The 18,645-nt window shown below is 38.7% G+C and overlaps 3 protein-coding genes across 8 annotated transcripts in view; all 3 read left to right on the plus strand.

The window, feature by feature from the left end:
- The window catches only part of LOC141437302 (transmembrane protein 47), a 103,727-nt gene that overhangs the window by 79,825 nt on the left and 5,257 nt on the right, over window positions 1-18,645 (plus strand). For all 6 annotated transcript variants that reach the window (XM_074100581.1, XM_074100582.1, XM_074100578.1 and 3 more), the window contains 3 exons: window positions 233-429; window positions 4,897-5,036; window positions 6,231-6,293. In XM_074100581.1, the coding sequence (XP_073956682.1) occupies window positions 233-429; window positions 4,897-5,036; window positions 6,231-6,293 (400 nt within the window). The remainder of the gene's footprint in view (window positions 1-232; window positions 430-4,896; window positions 5,037-6,230; window positions 6,294-18,645) is intronic.
- Window positions 7,576-8,323, plus strand: LOC141437304 (alpha-crystallin A chain-like). Its single transcript, XM_074100584.1, has one exon. The coding sequence runs from the start codon at window positions 7,666-7,668 to the stop codon at window positions 8,224-8,226; it is 561 nt and encodes a 186-aa protein (XP_073956685.1). The 5' UTR covers window positions 7,576-7,665; the 3' UTR covers window positions 8,227-8,323.
- On the plus strand, window positions 15,109-15,905 carry LOC141437305 (protein lethal(2)essential for life-like). The gene has a single exon (XM_074100585.1). The coding sequence runs from the start codon at window positions 15,231-15,233 to the stop codon at window positions 15,756-15,758; it is 528 nt and encodes a 175-aa protein (XP_073956686.1). The 5' UTR covers window positions 15,109-15,230; the 3' UTR covers window positions 15,759-15,905.

Genomic DNA, 18,645 nt, shown 5'->3' on the forward strand with positions numbered 1-18,645 from the left:
ACAATGTCGTCTTTCCAGTTTCAGGACGTTCATCCCCAAGGAACTTTCGTGTCTTCCTTTTATTGATTATCTAATCCTGCTCATATATGGTCCTTTTAAATCTGGTCGTTACTGATGCAACTTAAGGTAGTCCCAGTTCCGACTGCTTATTTGTGACTTGCGTCTACGCCTAGTTGATTTAATTCTCCCTATTGTACTTTTGAGCAAGCTAAATATTGTATTCACATTCCAGGTGATCGCCCTAATATGCGGGTTGCTGGTCGTCATTCTGATGGTGCTCGGACTCGCGTCCGCGGACTGGCTGATGGCAGCCGGCTGGCGCCAGGGGCTGTTCATGCACTGCATCGACCCCGAAGCGCCGACGCCGCTACCCTTCGATATCACCGCGCAACCTGGCTGCTATGCTGCCAGACCCGCGCCTTACATTAAGTGAGTGTTAAGACAAATATTTAATACTAGTGACCTAGCGGCTTCGCACGGATGCAACTTTGAAAAAAAAGGCTCTAAAATCAGAGTTACCGAACTTCACATTTTTCACTTCCCTTTCCGCAAAACTACCTACTCTTGCGCGGAGCCAGGCGTGCACTATATTATTAAAGTAAAGACTTTGTACTATAATATAAAGATGATATAGAAGTGCTAAGATATGCGCAGATGGCATGAGCATTTCGCAGAAGTTTTCCACACTGTAGTAGATGGAAACGATGACACCGAAACCGAGGTGGAGGAGACATCTACTACTCTGAACATCAGTGTGGACCCCCCAAGTAAAGCCGAAATAGCGAAGGCAATAAGAGCGCTCAAGAGTGGCAAGGCACCTGGGAACGATGGTATTCCAGTCGAAGCTTTAAAAGCGAACGCGGAGGTGGTGGCCGATATACTCTGTCCCTTGGTGAAGGCGATATGGGAAGCTGAGCAAGTGCCTGAAGATTGGAAAGAAGGCATACTAATTAAGCTGCCAAAGAAAGGGGACTTGTCCCTGTGCTCAAATTGGAGAGAGATAAACCTACTGCCTGTGGTCTCCAAGGTTCTCTGCAAGATACTGGTACACAGAATGACGAGTGCTGTCGATTGTACGCTGAGGGGCGAACAGGGTGGATTTAGAGTAGGGCGGTCTTTCATTGATCAAATCAACGTTTTACGCATGATTTTGGAGCAGTGCAATGAAATGCGTAGTGAACTTTTCACTTTGTTCGTAGACTTCGAAAAGGCGTTCGGCAGGGTCAAGTGGACAAGTATTTGGCATGCGCTAAAAAGAAGGGGTATACCAGTTAAGATCATAAAATTTATCCAAAATCTTTATATGGGCTCCTCTTGCCGAGCCATGCATAAGGGACAATTGTCAGACCAGGTACCGGTCACGGCGGGTGTGAAGCAGGGTTGTTTGTTGTCGCCATTGCTTTTCCTCATTGTCTTGGATGACGTGATGCGCAAGGTAACAAGTCAAGAGAGGAGAGGATTGACTTGGGTAGATGAGGCGGACCTCGAAGACATAGACTTCGCAGATGATCTTTGTTTATTCGCAACATCAAGAGAGCGTATGCAATCCAAGACCAACGACCTCTCCGAATACGCTGCAAGAGAGGGCCTACGCATAAACTGTGAGAAGACGAAGGACATGCGGCTTAATACCTGGGATGCGGTGCCGATATACATTGACGGCGGGGCTGTTGAGCAATTGGCCAAAGTTGGCCAATTCGCATATCTGGGAAGTGTGGTCGACCCGACCGGGGGAACGGATAGCGATGTTGAGGCGCGCATCAACAAGGCGCGGGCGGTGCACGCACAACTCAAACCTGTGTGGACATCCACCGTAATAACCCGACGCACTAAGATCAGAGTGTTTAACTCCAACGTCAAGTCAGTCCTATTGTACGGATGCGAGACATGGTTCGTAAGGAAGGATATCACCGATCGTTTGCAGGTGTTTGTTAACAAATGCCTGAGGCGTATCTTTGGATTTTTTTGGCCTCGAACTATCTCAAACGCAAGACTGTGGCAAATGACTGACTAGAAGCCAGTAAGCCGAGAAGTTATGACAAGGAAATGGCGATGGATTGGACACACGCTTCGAGGGTCGAATGATCACCTGCCCAAGCAGGGTCTCCGTTAGCAATCTACTGGCAGAAGACGGCCAGGACGTCCTCGGACCACGTGGAGGCGATCAGTTGAGAAGGAGGCTGGCTCAATTGGTCTCGGCTGGGAAGAGCTGGAAGAAGCCGCGCAAGATCGAGCCAAATGGAAAACTCTTCTACGAGCCCTATGTCCCTAGTGAGGGATAACAGGATCACATCATCATCATCAAGAAGATATTTAGCTAAGAAGAAGCAAAGAAATCGATGTCCGTGTCGATTTCCAGTGTTCACAAAACACTAACCCGTTGTATGTATGTCGGCCGGGGTAGTTTTAAAGTAAGTAAAAAACGTTACGACTCGCATTCGAACGGCAAAATGTTTTTGAACGGAATGAAGTTGTCCGTTTGACACTCCCAAGTGTTGACAGGCGCCATGTAGATGTCTGCGATTTCGGCTGCACTCCCCTGCGACCGCGTATAACACGTAGAATTCGTGTTGAGCGAAATAGTCGCCCTTCAGCCTCCCTTAAGCGAATATTTACGGGGTTTCAAGTCACTGTCCTCTTGGTAAAGTCGAGACTTGCTAGAATCGTAGACCGTTAGACGTGAAAGTTTAGCAATTTGTAAAACACGTGATCATTTACAAACTCGGGAATCGAACCCGGACGCTTTGAAAAATTAAAAATACATTATTAAAGAATATGAAACCAATCCATTTTATACATTCTAGATATCGTGTTTTATAGTATCATTTATTGCTTATGTTATGACTTATGATCTACACTATCGATATCCAAATAGATATAATGTTAGTTTTTTTTTACGACCTGGTTCGAATCCCGTACTGAAAACAAGTTTTTTTTTCATGTTTGAATGCTGTTTTTCTTATTACTAAAATCGATGACATGTTTCCTAAGAACAGATCTTCGTATGTGTTATAGTTTCAGACTTTCCCATACTGACCGAGTGCTGACCGATCTAAATGAGCCACCCTATATTATAGTCCTCATCGATTTCGATGACGGCGACCCTAAAAAAAACATTTTATAGGTGACGTTTAGGTATTGTGGGCTCTGATGTGGCTCATTATTTTTAAATATTCGACCTACACGCATGACAGAACACAAGGACAGGACAGGACAGTTAGCCAGCTGAGTTGTACTGTACATGTGCATTTAGTAAGGGCTTCGTCTTTTATTTACGTAATTGAAATGCTTAAATTGAGCATCAGTGATTGTTTTAACACCCGGAAAAGTTTTTTTTTTTTCCTGTTAAATGCCCCACTGCTGGAGCATGCTCCTGCCTGCCACTCTAATGGATATGCGTTCAAGTCGTCCCGCCATCTCCTCATCTAGGTTAAGAAAAATAAAACCAGCTTATTTTAAACTTACGTTTATTTTTTCTTAGGTATTTACTAACAATATTATTATTTATTTATTAACTATTATAGCATTTACTTCAAAAATCAGTATTATTCTAATCTTCTTCAATGTCGCATTATGTAGCGTATTCAACGTTCTCGCAACTCTGGCCTCTACAATTTTTGCACATCGTGGTACATCGTAAAATCAAAAAACGCCAATAAAATCACGTTTTTTGTATGGTAGCCCCCTTAAATATTTATTTTATTCTATTTTTAGTATTTGTTGTTATAGCGGCCACAGTAATACATAATCTATGAAAATTTTAAGTGCCTAGCTATTACGGCTCAAGAGATAGAGCCCTGTGACAGACGGACGGACAGACAGACAGACAGACAGCGGAGTCTCAGTAACAGGGTTCCGTTGGCAGTCTTTGGGTACGGAACTCTAAAACTACGTAAGTACGAGTACGCGAACGTGATCATCTCGCGAAGCGCACACATTTAAGCCGCGCGATGTACTTTTGTTCTTTGTGAACCTACTTGGTCTCTTTTACTATGGTCGTGCAGAGCGGGCGGGGTAGGGGTGGGGAAGTGGGGAACTAGCGCACTGACCGCGCGGCGGCGACCACCGCCCGGCTCTTTCAAAGTTCAAATTAATCGACGAGAGTAGCTGATGATGGTGATTTTCAAAATAGCATAGAAACGTTAAATGAATGAGTGTAGAAATGAATTATACCTTTTTATAAAGAGCTATCCTATTCTTTACTTTAGTCATACATATCTTGGCGGTAAAGTGTGAAATAATTGAAAAACTAAACGATTAACAAAAAAAAACTGGATAAATTATTAAAAATGTTCGTATTTGGTGCCAGATTGCGCTGAAACTATAAGTGATATCGGTTTTAAATGTATGAAAGGTTTATAGTAAATTTATCAAGGATTATTTCGTTCCTACACACTTTTTATGTATCGTGTACGGTTTTCTTTCAAAATGGAAAATACCGCGGTCCGGGACATATTCGATGGCGCGGGGGATGAAGCTCCGCCCCGGAGGGGGGGGGGGAGAGTGGATAAAATTTAACTTTGCTCTATAAACTATATATCCTGATAGATAAGTCTTGCATTAATTTTGCCAAATTTTCAGCTAATTGTACTGAACTAAAATAAAAATAGAAATATTTATTCGCTATTCGCACAAAACATAATAAAAATACATACTAATCGGTCGGCCTCTGTTTCAATGGCTATCCCATGTTTTTTTTTAATATATAGAATAGATAGTGCCACGAGAGCTGAAGTGATAGATTACACACACAGCTACATGAAGAACTGATGCATAAGGAATGAAATTAATGAGTGAATGTCAAAATCCCGCTGTCATTACATGACATAAAACTCTTTATTTTTGTGTGCGTGACCTCAACCCTGGTGGCACTATAAACACGCGTTTTGTTCGCAGGGCTGCGGCGGGGCTTTGCGTGGCGACGCTTGCGGCGGACGTGTGCGGCGCGCTGCTCACCGGGCTCGGGCTGCGGGCCGCGGACCACCGGACCAAGTTCCGCTACTATCGGTTCGCTGTGCTTGCCATGGCGCTTGCCCGTGAGTAGAATAGTGCGGTTAAATTACGACCTGTATTAGGCTACTGTCCTAAAGAATTCTAATTAGTACGTCAGTAAGATGGTCAGAAAATATTGGACACTTAGTTTTTCGTTTGTAAATTAAACAATAACATATGGCCAATATGGCCATATAGCCGGTAAAAGTTCCGTGTGACCTACGTACACTTTTTACTAACTAAGGAGCGATTTGGTGACTAGACGATTATCAAGTAAGACGTAGCGAGAGAAATTCTAGCTATCTCTTACGCACTTATCTAGGATTTTGCTCACGCCGTCCAAGGTTGTAAGTTGAAAGTTATAGTGCAGACCATGTTGTCTACAAACACAGTACTTACACACTGTAATATACTGACTTAGAAACTACTACCCGACCAAGCTAAGTTTGCACCTCGCGTCTTAACAAAAACAGTTCACAAATTTAAAATTGAACAAATAGTAGATGAAAATTCCTAAGACGCGTATCGGCGACCAAGATGCTAACCGTAGTGACGCGACAGGCCGATCGCGGGAAGGTGAACTGGGAAGCGGGCGGGATTTCGCATTCTAGCGAGGTACAAACTTAGCTTGACTACTTGTCTTTGCTTTTAGCGCTGCAGAACAAAATGCATGCCATTTTTTAACATTGAAAATGGGTTTTCCGCTCATTTGGTCCCGGCCTTAATTCAACTTATTGCTATTAGTCCACTTAGTTTTACCTGTTTTTTGACTGCCCTATTGTTCGGACTTCTTGGCACTGGTTCTGATTAGTGGTTCAGAACTATTGACGCTAACTAAAAATCGTGATATATTGTAGATTTGATTCCCATTTAGTGCTAGAATTCTTTTCTGCGCTATAATATTAGGGTTTAGTAAGTAGTTTCACGCAGAGAATATAACAACAGTACATAAAAACGCCGTATTATTTATATTTTAATTTTGTGTATATTTTAAAAACTTGTGCCTTCATTGTATATTGATGTTTTTAATTATTTTCGAGTTGTTAAATCTATGTTAATTAGACTACCTATAATGGAATATGTATGTATATATGTAACATTGCTGGAGCATTTACCGCTCCAGCAATTTTTTTTTAGTTTTGATATCTTCAACAACGACTTTTGATATGTACATAGGTATAATAATGACGACAGGTTATACGTGAAAAAAAAAAATAATGATCTTAATATCTTTACAGTGATGTGCATCTTAATAGCCCTAGTCATCTATCCGGTGTGCTTCGCCGCAGAACTGAATTTAGGTAAGTGTTTCTTTCACAAGTTAAACATTAGTAGCACACTTTTATTAGCTTGCACACACAAACATCACGCCTGTATTACCAGTATTCGTAGGCAGAGCACACGAAACGTTACCGCTTCGAAGCAATTTTTAGCAATTTTAGGTTTAAAGTTTGACAAAAATGGTACAATAGTGACAGGTTGCTAGCCTTCCGCCTACGGTATACCTTAACCTATATCCTTAGTCGCCTCTTACGACATCCACGGAAGAAATGGAGAGGTACAATTCTAACCCGACACCACGGGTATTAGCTTGACTTGTAGCTAAGCTTGTTTCATTCATACAAAGGCAGAACAGTGTGGCAAAACAGTAAATAGAACATTACTGCCTCACTGTTCTGATTCAGTGCGCCTGGCTTTTGTACTTCGTTCAATAGAAAAAAAAAACAAAGTTGTCTCTAAAAATCAAAATAAACCTTTAGTACGGCGTAAATATTGCACGGCAGTTAATAGAGGAGAGATGGATGACAATCTCTTACGATTACGATGGAAAAGTTGCATGTGTCCTGCTTTAAGCGGTGACAGTTCCAAATCCCTCCAGAGTGGCGCTAGAGTAGGAAGAGGGAATTTGGCGACTATAGTCTAATACGAAATTTAGCGAAGTGTCTGAAATAATTTAGTAAATACTAGCTTTTGCCCGCGGCTTCGCCCGCGTGGTATTTGGTTATCGCGCGCTGTTCCCTTGGGAACTGTGCATTTTCCCGGGATAAAAAGTAGCCTATGTCACTCTCTGGCCCATAAACTATCTCTATGCCAAAAAAGACGGACATACATACAAACACACACACTTTCGCCTTCGCATTTATAATATTAAAAAATAAAAGTTAAAAAAATAATTAAAAATACGTAAGCATATTATTTTAAAGATACAAAAATTTAAATTACATTGGTGCATCTGATTTACGCACTGAAGATAACATGTTTATCACGACATTAGCGCAACACTAGCGCCACCACCCACCAAGCTGTGGAATCATTTGCGGAATCACTCTCACCAGTTGTGAAATTTCTCGAACTCCCAGACAATCTCTACCAAAGTTCCGCTATCCGCCGCTAGATAGCGCTTAACACAAAACAGGCTTAGTACGGCATGTTCGAGAAGGCGCGCTATGTTCTACCTATTAACCATTCTCGTATGTTCTCGACGCGGGCGGGTAATAGCAACAACTCTTGAACGAGAACGATCTGGCACTTTCAAGTCGTTTCAACTAGGTGGCGTTGTAACTCGCCACCTATAAATACCGTGTTGTGCCAGCAAGCCATCAGTTGAATTGAAGCAATCTCGCGAGCGCGATCTCAAGTGAAAACAAAAACAATCTTCGAAGTTTTCTCAAAATGTCGATCACTCCATACCTCTACGATTTGGAACGTCCCCTTCGGACGATTGAAAGAGATTTCTTCAGGGATCCTTACTTTGATTTCCCGGTTGGAAGAATGATGCCCCGCAATTTCTTCAGTCCTGCCTTCAGACCCTGGGATATGATGCGGCACTTCGAGCAACTGATGAGACCTATGGAACAGCTATCTTCTGCAATGAACCAGTTGGCATTGAACGAAGGCTCGATTACTTCAGACAACGAGAAATTCCAAATTAACGTCGATGTTCAGCATTTTCGTCCAGAAGAAGTCAGTGTCAAAGTGATCGATAAACACGTCATTGTTGAGGGTAAGCATGAAGAGAAGCAGGATGAGCACGGTTATGTGTCCAGGCAATTTGTGAGGCGATATGCTTTACCCGAAGGCTGCTTGCCTGACACCGTACAGTCAAACCTGTCATCCGATGGGGTGCTCACGGTGACCGCTCCGAAGGTTCTGGCATTGCCATCAACTGGTGAGAGGATTGTGCCAATAACCCACACTGGACCTGTACAGAAGCAAATCGGATCTCCGGAATAGGTGCTGTTCTAATAAATATTTTTTTTAAGACTGAATTATTTTAAATAATATATTATTTTATCTGTAATACAATAAACTAATAAACTCGTTGCAAATGTGTTTTTTTTGCTGTGCGTCTTGGAATCCATGATAAAACTCGTTAAAGTAGTTAAATTGTGTACCACCTACTTACTTTACACTTGGTTCATATTAATTTTAGATTAATTGATTACAGCAGGGATATAATATTCTACAAACGTTTATAAATTGCCTAAATTTGCGAAATTAAAGTATTTTCGTATCCTTTCGAGAAAATTCTTATGCATGCGCAATCCGCAATAAATAAACCCTTCATAATTAATTTTAATTCACAGTAAACAAGTACCCTCACAATTAAAAGCGACATTATATACTTAATCAGTGATATTAAAATTTATTGTACTAAAAATACTAACAATAGGTAACAATTCATTTCAGTGAGCAAAATATGCCGTGATAGAAACATCTCGGCGATTGTATTCTAAAATTATCTTGGCGTGCATTACACCCTTATACCGACAATCGTTATCATGAAATTATTTCATAGCGTCTTTATTTATATTTGTCGTTTTGGGAAAAGATATTCTAGAGGTCTATTTTTTAAATAATATCTGCGAAAGTACCGTTCGAAAGTGGAGGAAAGCTGGGTTGAGCTTTAGCTTTACACATTTACTCCATATAAGAATGTTATTTTAATACATGTATATGATTTCAGAAATCAGCTCCTAATTACATGATTCAAAATATAAATACTTGTAGCGATTTCATAAGAACTGCTTATTTCGATCCGACCCGTTATTAAAAATATAATTGTTACGTTTACTCTTACAAAGTAAGAAAAAATATATTTGGTACTGGGTTTTATTGGGGTGTCGGATTGTGAGAAGTCTTATTCAGTTAATTGGATTGTTACGAGTAGGTAGTTAATATCTAATTTAAATAAGTTATTTGAGAAAAAATATAAAAAAAGCTTTTATTTCTGTCTACTTTTTGTTGACAATAATTGCATTGTCATCCAAGGTACACATGTATACCTAATTTCTAGGCAACGCAACCGCTAGAAGTGGATCAAATTATCTTACAAGATTTGAAACTTACAAATGAATCCTACTATATAATATTATACATGTGAAAGTTTGTGAGTGAAGTTTGTGAGTGAGTGAGTATGTTTGTTACTTCTTCACGCTGAAACGGCTGGACGGATTTGGATGAAATTTGGCAAAAAGTTAGTTTATAACCTGGATTAAAACATAGGATAGGGATAAAATCTCTAAATAACAACTGCTGGGCCAACATTGGGAATTGAACCCAGGTCCTCGGTATTCCGTACCGCGTGCTATACCGCTACACCACTGTTGGTCAACGGCACAAAACGAATTTCCCCTATGCACCACATATCTCAGCTTGTTTGTTTCTTATTTAGCCACTTAAGCAGTGACGCTAGCGACATCTATGCCGTAGCCCTCATCGAGAAACTTTCGGCATTCCATTGGAACTAACCGCTCACCCAAACCCAAAGTTTCTCGATGAGGGCTACGGCATAGATGTCGCTAGCGTCACTGCTTAAGTGGCTAAATAAGAAACAAACAAGCTGAGATATGTGGTGCATAGGGGAAATTCGTGTTGTGCCGTTGACCAACAGTGGTGTAGCGGTATAGCACGCGGTACGGAATACCGAGGACCTGAGTTCGATTCCCAGTGTTGGTCTTATTTTTCTGGTTTTCCTGTGCATCTATATTTCAGTTTGTATTTTCAATTTAGGTTTTACGGGATGACCGTAAAAGTAAAAATTTTGAAGTGAAATAAAAAATACAAAAAAAGATTCCAACAAACCAATCTTAACTGCTGGGCTCTCTAAATAACATCTGAAATAACACATAGGCTAAACGCTAGGCGAATAAACGCTAGTATTCAATAAAAGCTTGTAAAGTAAAATGTGCACAAAAAATGTACCTGTTATGCATACATACACACATTTGATGCCTGGATATTTTTCAGTATGAGTTGTTGTTGTGACTTCACATGTCAATAATGGTACTTGCGAAATGTAAACCAATCCCTAATTGATCGCTCACGAGAATTCGTTTGCAATGTGCGGTTCTAAACTATGTTGTGAAAATAGTACCATTATTGTCATCCAGCAATACACAACACAATACTGGTTGATTATTTTTAAATTTGTAACGAGACGACCAGAGGGCCTACTCCGAAATTCGAAAATCGAAGTTAGTATCGTACCGCCCCTCACTCTCGTAATAAATGAAATAAGTGTCAGGGACGGAATGACAGGAACTGCGATTTTCGAATTTCGTAGTAGCCCGCTGAGGCCGTATTGTCCAATGCGCTAACGTTTACGATCACATTCACCATCTCTTTCTATCCTCGTCTTACACCGTGTGACAGAAAGAAATGTTGAAGACCGATTGTGATTCCAAGTGTGTTAGACAATAATAGGCCTCAGAACTGACACATAAATCGGAACCTCTGCTATGGTTGGTTTGGTCGATAGGGATAGACTTAGTTACGATATCACTTTTATAGCTATTTTGCCTGTGTACAATAGATATTAGAACCTGGACCTTGACATGCCATGGTAATTAATGACAGTTTCTTTAGGTATTTACAGAAAAAACCTATGGTAAATATATTATATATATCATTAGATACCCAAGGATCAAATCATTACTCAAGTACACAAAAAAATTATGTACCTATAAAAACACGGTAACGCTATCGTCATACCAAATTTAAAGTTCCTAGTGCAATGCCCGGTTCACATTATTCCAGTAAAACCGTTCCAGTAGCAAGACACTGCGGTGCTCGATCGATCTTGTGTAACTCGTTTGGATTGTGACCCCGCAATGTATCGCTACTGGCACGATTTTACTGGAATAATGTGAACTGGGCACAACCGGAAGTAATGCGCTTTTAGGTTACGGCTTTTGTATGGAAACACCTTATTTAATGACGGTATCTTTTGATTGCGTTGACCTAAACGTTTGATTTTTTCACTGTTTTAAGGTAGCAGACCTGACTATTCGATATTAATTTCAGCTTGGTAACTCCACGCGTTCCTAAGAAAAAGTTTCTTGATAAACTGACAAACAGACAGACGGACGGACAAAAAAGCGATCTTATAAGGGTTTCGTTTTTCTTTTGAGGTACGGGACCCTAAAAGATACAGATTTTGACAATTGGATATTACGATAGAAGAAGTGGGATTGCATTATGCATTGTAAGAGTAGGAATGAACATTGTCGCCCTCCCCGCCGGATATTATCCATAGCTATTCAGCTGCAATAGTAGATTGTTGCACCAAGCATAAAGTTATTTATTACTGCACCGAGTGCCGATTTGGAGCCCGAGCGTGAGCGAGGGCTTTAAAAAGCACGAGGGCAATATAAATTACTTCATGCGAGGTGCATCATCTGCTTTTCTTTCAACTATTACAGGAATAGTAGACGAAAAAAAACTCATGTTAAACAATTAATAGGAAAGAAATGACACTAGCACTCGATGATTCCATTTTTGTAAGTTTACATTCGCAATCTCAAAAAATGACCACGGAAAATTCCGCCAATTTGTTGTTTTTTTTTTTTATTATTTCTTACTTTCTTTTGGCAGAGTTAGTATATATAACAGATATCTTTACCCGCGATCTGTCAAATTTCTGATGGGCGCCAGGTTGGCCAACCAAACACACAGTTTTTTTTAAATATACGGCTACTTACTATTTTTGGTAGGATTGGAAGCAACAATATTTTGTACGCAATCTGTCTAATTTCATAAGACCGACAGGTTGACCAACCTAACACTAGATTTTTTTACACTATGCAGGCTATTTTTATAGCAAAAAACCTTGTGTTACCTTTTTGGTCGTGCAATTAAAAAAAATCTAAAACAATGCAAAAAGGATTTTCATACATTTTTTCTGCTCTAAATCAGAAAAGTCTCTCTTTGTGCTGGGTATTTAGTGCCGTTATGATGAAATTAAAGCATAGTTGGAAGAAAAACATACTACCTATACTGTGCTCGTAGCAGCGAGAGAATTATCTATACATTACATACACGGTCGGGACTCTTCACTGATAGCGTATAATAGGCAACACGCAATGCAAATCTAAACGTTCGCCGAGTCGAGACCGAACTTCAGTCGCACATTGTAGTGTAGCCCCGCCATTATTATTGTAAATTCAATGCAATTTTTATTGCCATAACATGAATTTTCTGGATGCGAGCGTTGAATAACCACCTGGGCCCAATTGCATAAAAAATTACAAGCTAATAGTTGTATTAGCGATTTTGAATTGAAATTCACTAATACTATGATTGATTTATTGTTGATTGTATTTTGTTCATTTTCTTTTGTACTTACAATAAAGAGTTTACATCATCATCCCAGCCTATATACGTCCCACTGCAGGGCACAGGCCTCCCCTCAAAATGAGAAGGCTTGGGCAGTAGGTTCCACGCGGGCCCAGTGCGGATTGGGAACTTCACACACACCATTGAATTGCTTCGCAGGTTTTGCAGGTTTCCTCACGATGTTTACCTTCACCGTAAAGCTCGTGGTAAATTGCAAAACTCAAGAGGTGCGAGCCGGGGTTTGAACCCACGATCCTCTGCTTGAGAGGCCATAGGTCAAACCACTCTGCCACCACGACTTTTTCATAAATACATACTTTGAAGAGTTTACATACATACATACTATTTGCTTGTAATTTGTTATACAATGAGGGCTATCGTTTTTTGTCTCACTAGATGGCGCACTGTTGCGTGAGGTTTTTAAGTGTGGCTTTCAGAGTCTGTTATTACGGGCGTTAAAACAAAGTTTAGATTAAAATCATATTTAAAACACCTTAAAACCGTACCATAAAAATATCCAGCAACCACAGTGTTGCTAAGTCCCGTTTTGTTCGGAAAAAAAGGGAGGACAAAAGTTTCCGAAAGACAAAACTGTCTCAAAACAGACATTCATTGCCCCGTAACGCATAATTGCCATAATTAATTTCAGGTTATGCCAAATATTCACAAAAAAAATCTTATTATAAATAAACCCGCGTAGCTCACCCAAAAGCTATGAGATTTGACATTTCGGAGACCTCACGCTACACTAGCGCCTCTAGCGGCGAATTCATTCGCGATAGCCCTCATTGGGCCCTGCTCCGAACATTTTCTACTGAATGAAAGGGCTTTAAATAAATAAATAAAAAATGTAAGTTAGGCTCACAGACACAGGTTTCCGTCCGCACAGTACCGGTGTATAAATCGTACATAAAATACATACCTAATACAGATTTGTCATATTATTTGGTCCTTACCGTTGACTGTACAAATTTTTCTAAAATGAATAGGTACGTAAGTACGTAACGTACGAATTGTACCTAAATTTAACTTTTATTTCGTTTGTAAAACTTAAAATCTAGCTAGCAATTTTTAGCGTGGTAATATTAAATATGTACAGACCAACTTAACCTTAACCTTTTATGAAGTCAGTTAAAAAAATACACTTTTGATGTACAAGATATAACTAGGGATAGGGATCCGTACTAAAACACAATGATGTTTGTACATACCTATGATAAATTCGGGAACTTTCTCGAGAACTGAAACTGGTGTTTGCGCCATCTAGTGGCGAGTAGCCTAAGCTTTGCGTCATGATGCAGTGCTCGTAAACAATTGGAAACACTATTATTATAAGTAACAGTTACAAAATGTTTGTATTAAATACTAAGCTACACTATCGGGAGTTTTTAAAGCATTCTGGTTCAGACTCGATAAGAGTTTTTTTGAACTTAAAAGGTCCTAAAATCGTTTAAGTTTAATATTTCTGACATTTGAATGTTAAAATAAATAATTTCAATATATTATTTTGTAATTTCGAACATGAAACTACCGTGAGTTATCCGTTACAATATCATTTAATATATTATTTTGTACATTGACATCCGGTTATTTAAGGTTTTCAGTACTCATATTAGTTGACTTTGTGTTGTATTTGTTGGATTGTGTGAAGTTTTTTTTTCACCAAAAAATAGAATTTTATGTTGTCTCAATACTATTGTAGTTTTATTAGTTTTTAGAGATGGGCCGAATGTGGCGTGAACCGAATACAAACTTCGGCCGAACATTCGGTAAAAATAAAAAAAACTGCTTAATTTCGGCTGAAATTCGCTTTAGTAACCTGCCTTAAGTAAATTTTAAATACGAGTAGATAGATAAGAAGAGATTGTTAAATTTTATTGTTGAAAAAATAATTAAAATACCTTATGTTTCTCAATACGTACAAGTGCTACCTCTAAATAAATTTAATTCTATTCTATTTTAATAGTTACTTTGTGAAAATTGTAAACTAAAATCAGTTTTTTTTTATTAAATCTACGAATAGTAGTCAAAATGTTTATTCAAAGAATAGGTAAGTAAAATACTAAGTTTATTTATTTTTTGTTGCATATTTTACTGATATGATAGACAAGCTATTAATTTCAGTCAAAATATTACAAGTAGGTTTTTTTCTAGTGCCGAATGTTCGGTACTTAAACCGAATTTCGGCCGAATGCCGTATTCAGCTCAAACTGCCGAAATTCGGTTAAACCTGATGTGAAACGAATTTCGGCCCATCCCTGCTTGTTTAAAAGTTACCATTTATTTATTACGAGTATTTCTTGATCCAAACTTTTAAATAACAAAATACCTTTAAATAAAATATCGTGAATCGTAAAATATTAAGATCAATAACTTGTCCTCCAAAGGTTTACAACCTCTGAACAAAGTAGACCGCGCAGCTGTTTCTAGAAACGCGCATGCTCTGGAAACTTCCAGTGGCTACTAGATGGCGCTTTAGCGGTGTATAAAGTTCGAGCCGGTTTATTGTCAAACGTCAGTTCGTCAAACGATTCTGAGCGGTATACGCGTGTGGAGCTATCAGTGATTATCAAGATCTGCGGTATTGTGGGTGAAGATTTTCCAAACTTATAAGCGAAAAAATGTCTTTTTATCCATTCTACTTGGAATACGATCGTCCCCGACGCCCGCGTCAGCTCCCGGACCAGCACTTCGGCTTGGGCATAACTCCTAAAGATTGTCTTACGATTGTCGCTCTCCCTCAAAACAAGGAATACTACAGGCCGTGGAGAAACCTTCTATCTGCTTCTCAAGACATCGGCTCAACTATAAAGGAAGATAAGAACAAGTTCCAAGTCAATTTGGACGTCCAACACTTCGCCCCTGAAGAAATTTCTGTGAAGACCGTCGACGGATATCTGGTTGTCGAAGCAAAACATGAGGAGAAACAGGACGAGCATGGCTTTATTTCTAGAAGCTTCTCAAGAAGGTATCCTCTTCCTGAAGGTATTGAAGCCGATTCGGTGATCTCCAAACTGTCGTCGGATGGCGTCCTTACAATCACTGCTCCTTTGAAAACTCCACCAAAAGCTTCGAATGAAAGAATTGTTCCCATCGTACAAACTGGTCCAGTGAAGAAGCAAGTGGAGGGAAGTGAGGAGAAAAGTTAAATTGTATTGTGGTTTATACTTTATGAAACGTAAATTACGAAGATTTAGGTTTAAGTTCTGTGAACGAAAATTATAAATGTGAAGAACATTCCAGTTCCGTTTCCAGTGAGTGTTTGAGTTGAATAAAAGTTTCTATTTTGTTTTGTACCTCTGTTTTTCTTATTATATCTCCCGATTCTACTCGCCCAGCAATAAAAAATACTTAAAATTATAATGCAACTTGTACAAGATTGACGTACATACAGTCACTCAATGTTTTTTTTATGATAAATAATCCAAATATAAAAAGTATAATGACGGGTAAGTACTACATATAGAATATATAATACGCAACTATAAAATAAGTACGACACCATCACAAACATCGACATGACGAAATGGCGAAAGTACTACCCAACAAACTTCTGCGATCATTTAGGTATTTAACTTAAATAAACCTTTTAATCTAACCATTTAACTCAGGCCATCGATATTACACCAGCTTATATAAACGATTTGAGCTACAACACCTTTCAATCATATATAAATATGATAGTTTCAAAAAATTACAGGATGACTCAACGGTTGACTGCAGAGATCCCTTTAAGGGATAAGTCTGTCTTTGTAGTAGAAATTTTGTTTATTTTGTACAATACACATTACACATAGATACTGAATGTATATACTTTTATATAAAACTTACTAGAACAAACGTGGTCTTATATATACTTCGTTTTTTTAGAATTAGAAAGAAGGTAAGCCATTGCTAGAAAACATGCTTTCAAATAAAAAAAAAACTGCATTCATATCGGTTCACCCGTTTAAGAGCTACGGTGCCACACCCAAATAACAATTTCTTATTCTATAGCAGTCCATAGAACGTATCCCAAACACCACCATTGGTCTTATAAAAGACCAAAGAAGCCGATTTGGCGCAGTTATAATTGAGTTATAATATCTCCATTTATTAGTGGAACCGTAGCAGTGTTAGTTGTGACATTTTAGGTCTAAAAACTTGATGTAATGGTGACTCCAAGGTGACTCGTATGACAATTTATTGACATACGGGGCACATTAACGCTATTATACTTAGGGGCTGTTTCAACATCCATTGATTAGCGTTAACCGACGGTTAAATGTGATGCCGTCTCCGTCTATTCGAACAAAACAAATAGAGACGACATCACACCTAACCGCCAGTTAAAACTAATCAATGGATGGTGAAACAGCCCCTTAGTGTTTTTTATACTGTAGTAACGTTTATGATTCCATTTTAGTGCTATTTTAATCTCTAATACTTAGGGGCTGTTTCACCATCCATTGATTAGTGTTAACTGGCGGTTAGGTGTGATGCCGTCTCTATTTGTTTTGTTCGAATAGACGGAGATGGCATCACATTTAACCGTCGGTTAACGCTAATCAATGGATGGTGAAACAGCGCCTAGTCTGCGAATCCTATACAACGCAGTCTCAACTCGAAACATTTTCTCGGCCAGGATGGTGTGGTGAGTGATTTTGTTGTGTGAAGTGAACCTATTATTGATGAATTCTTGTAATCAGAAGAAAAATAAATAAACCTACTGTTTTATTTAGACATTGATTAATTCGATCAATACTGCATAAAGCACGTGCGACCAAAGTTTTACCGATAGAATAGTATTAGGTTTACTTAGTATTTTTAATGCGCCCCCGATCGAGCTTTGAATAAAATATATGAATCATATAAAATTAAATTCGCCTTAGTTTTTACTTTATAGCCAAGAAGTAAATTCGTGGCTCTTACCCGCTAACTATAGACTATAGCACTCGTGACAAAGTTTTTGCCGCCATCATCGTAAAATTAGGGTTCTATAAAACTTTAGATGGGTCACACAAACTCTTCAAATAGAAATACATTTTGATATCCAGGGAAGATTTATGAAATAGGTAGTCATTAGTGTTGTTTTCTTTTTCAGTGTCGGTATAAGAAAAATGTCCCTAATAATGGACATTGATAAATTTCTGAAGAGCGTGACGATTTTATGCTTATGATTTTATCCAACGTGTCGTTTATCGCACTTAATATACAATATTCAATGCACTTTTTAGGTTAGGCCATTTCCATGTTGATACGTTGTAAGCAAGGTACAACGACGCCTTTACAGGCCAAAATTATAATTTAAAAGTAGCAGTTTTTTTCCTTTATGTGCCTTATTTATCCTATAAAGGAGTTAAAAAGTCAGCCACGTGCGCTGTTGTGTTTTAAAAGAACAACCAAAACCATTACAGAAAGCTTCGGCCATATAAAAGTCATAGCGACGTCTGCCGCAATGAGACTATAATACGGATTCAAAAACAATTTAAATACTTTTAACTGCTATAAAAATGTCCTGAAAATCGATTTTAAAGTAAAACCGCTCTATTACGGCGTTGTTATCACTATTAAAGTATCATGTACTATAGCAGTGATTTGTGGAACCACAATATCGTAAAATCCTTGTATTGTTAAGTGTTCACCACAGCTAAAACGCAATATCTATAGCGGTTATCAGGGAAACCTTGTAGCACAAACTAGATATAGTAGTGATTTCAAGCACTTTTATACAGTAATATTGCTCTGTACTGTCTATATTTGAGGTTTTATAGCACTTGACTATAACGGCTATATAAAATGGTTATATAAACCTTTACATCAACAGCCAATAGAATAATTTGGCTATTTAAGCTTAGAACGTGTTACCAAACGCTTTTATACAACGGGTAGTCACCGCTAAAACCTATATACGACGTTTACTCAACCTTTTTGTGATGTAAACCTAAGGTTATAGGTCCAAAATGGGTAGACAGACACACATAGCAGTTAAACTTATAACACCCCTCTTTTTGCGTCGGGGGTTAAAAATAAGTCACAGCGTAGTAAAAAATAGCA

Source organism: Choristoneura fumiferana, chromosome 17, assembly GCF_025370935.1.
Source record: "Choristoneura fumiferana chromosome 17, NRCan_CFum_1, whole genome shotgun sequence".
Classification (NCBI taxonomy): Eukaryota; Metazoa; Arthropoda; class Insecta; order Lepidoptera; family Tortricidae; genus Choristoneura; species Choristoneura fumiferana.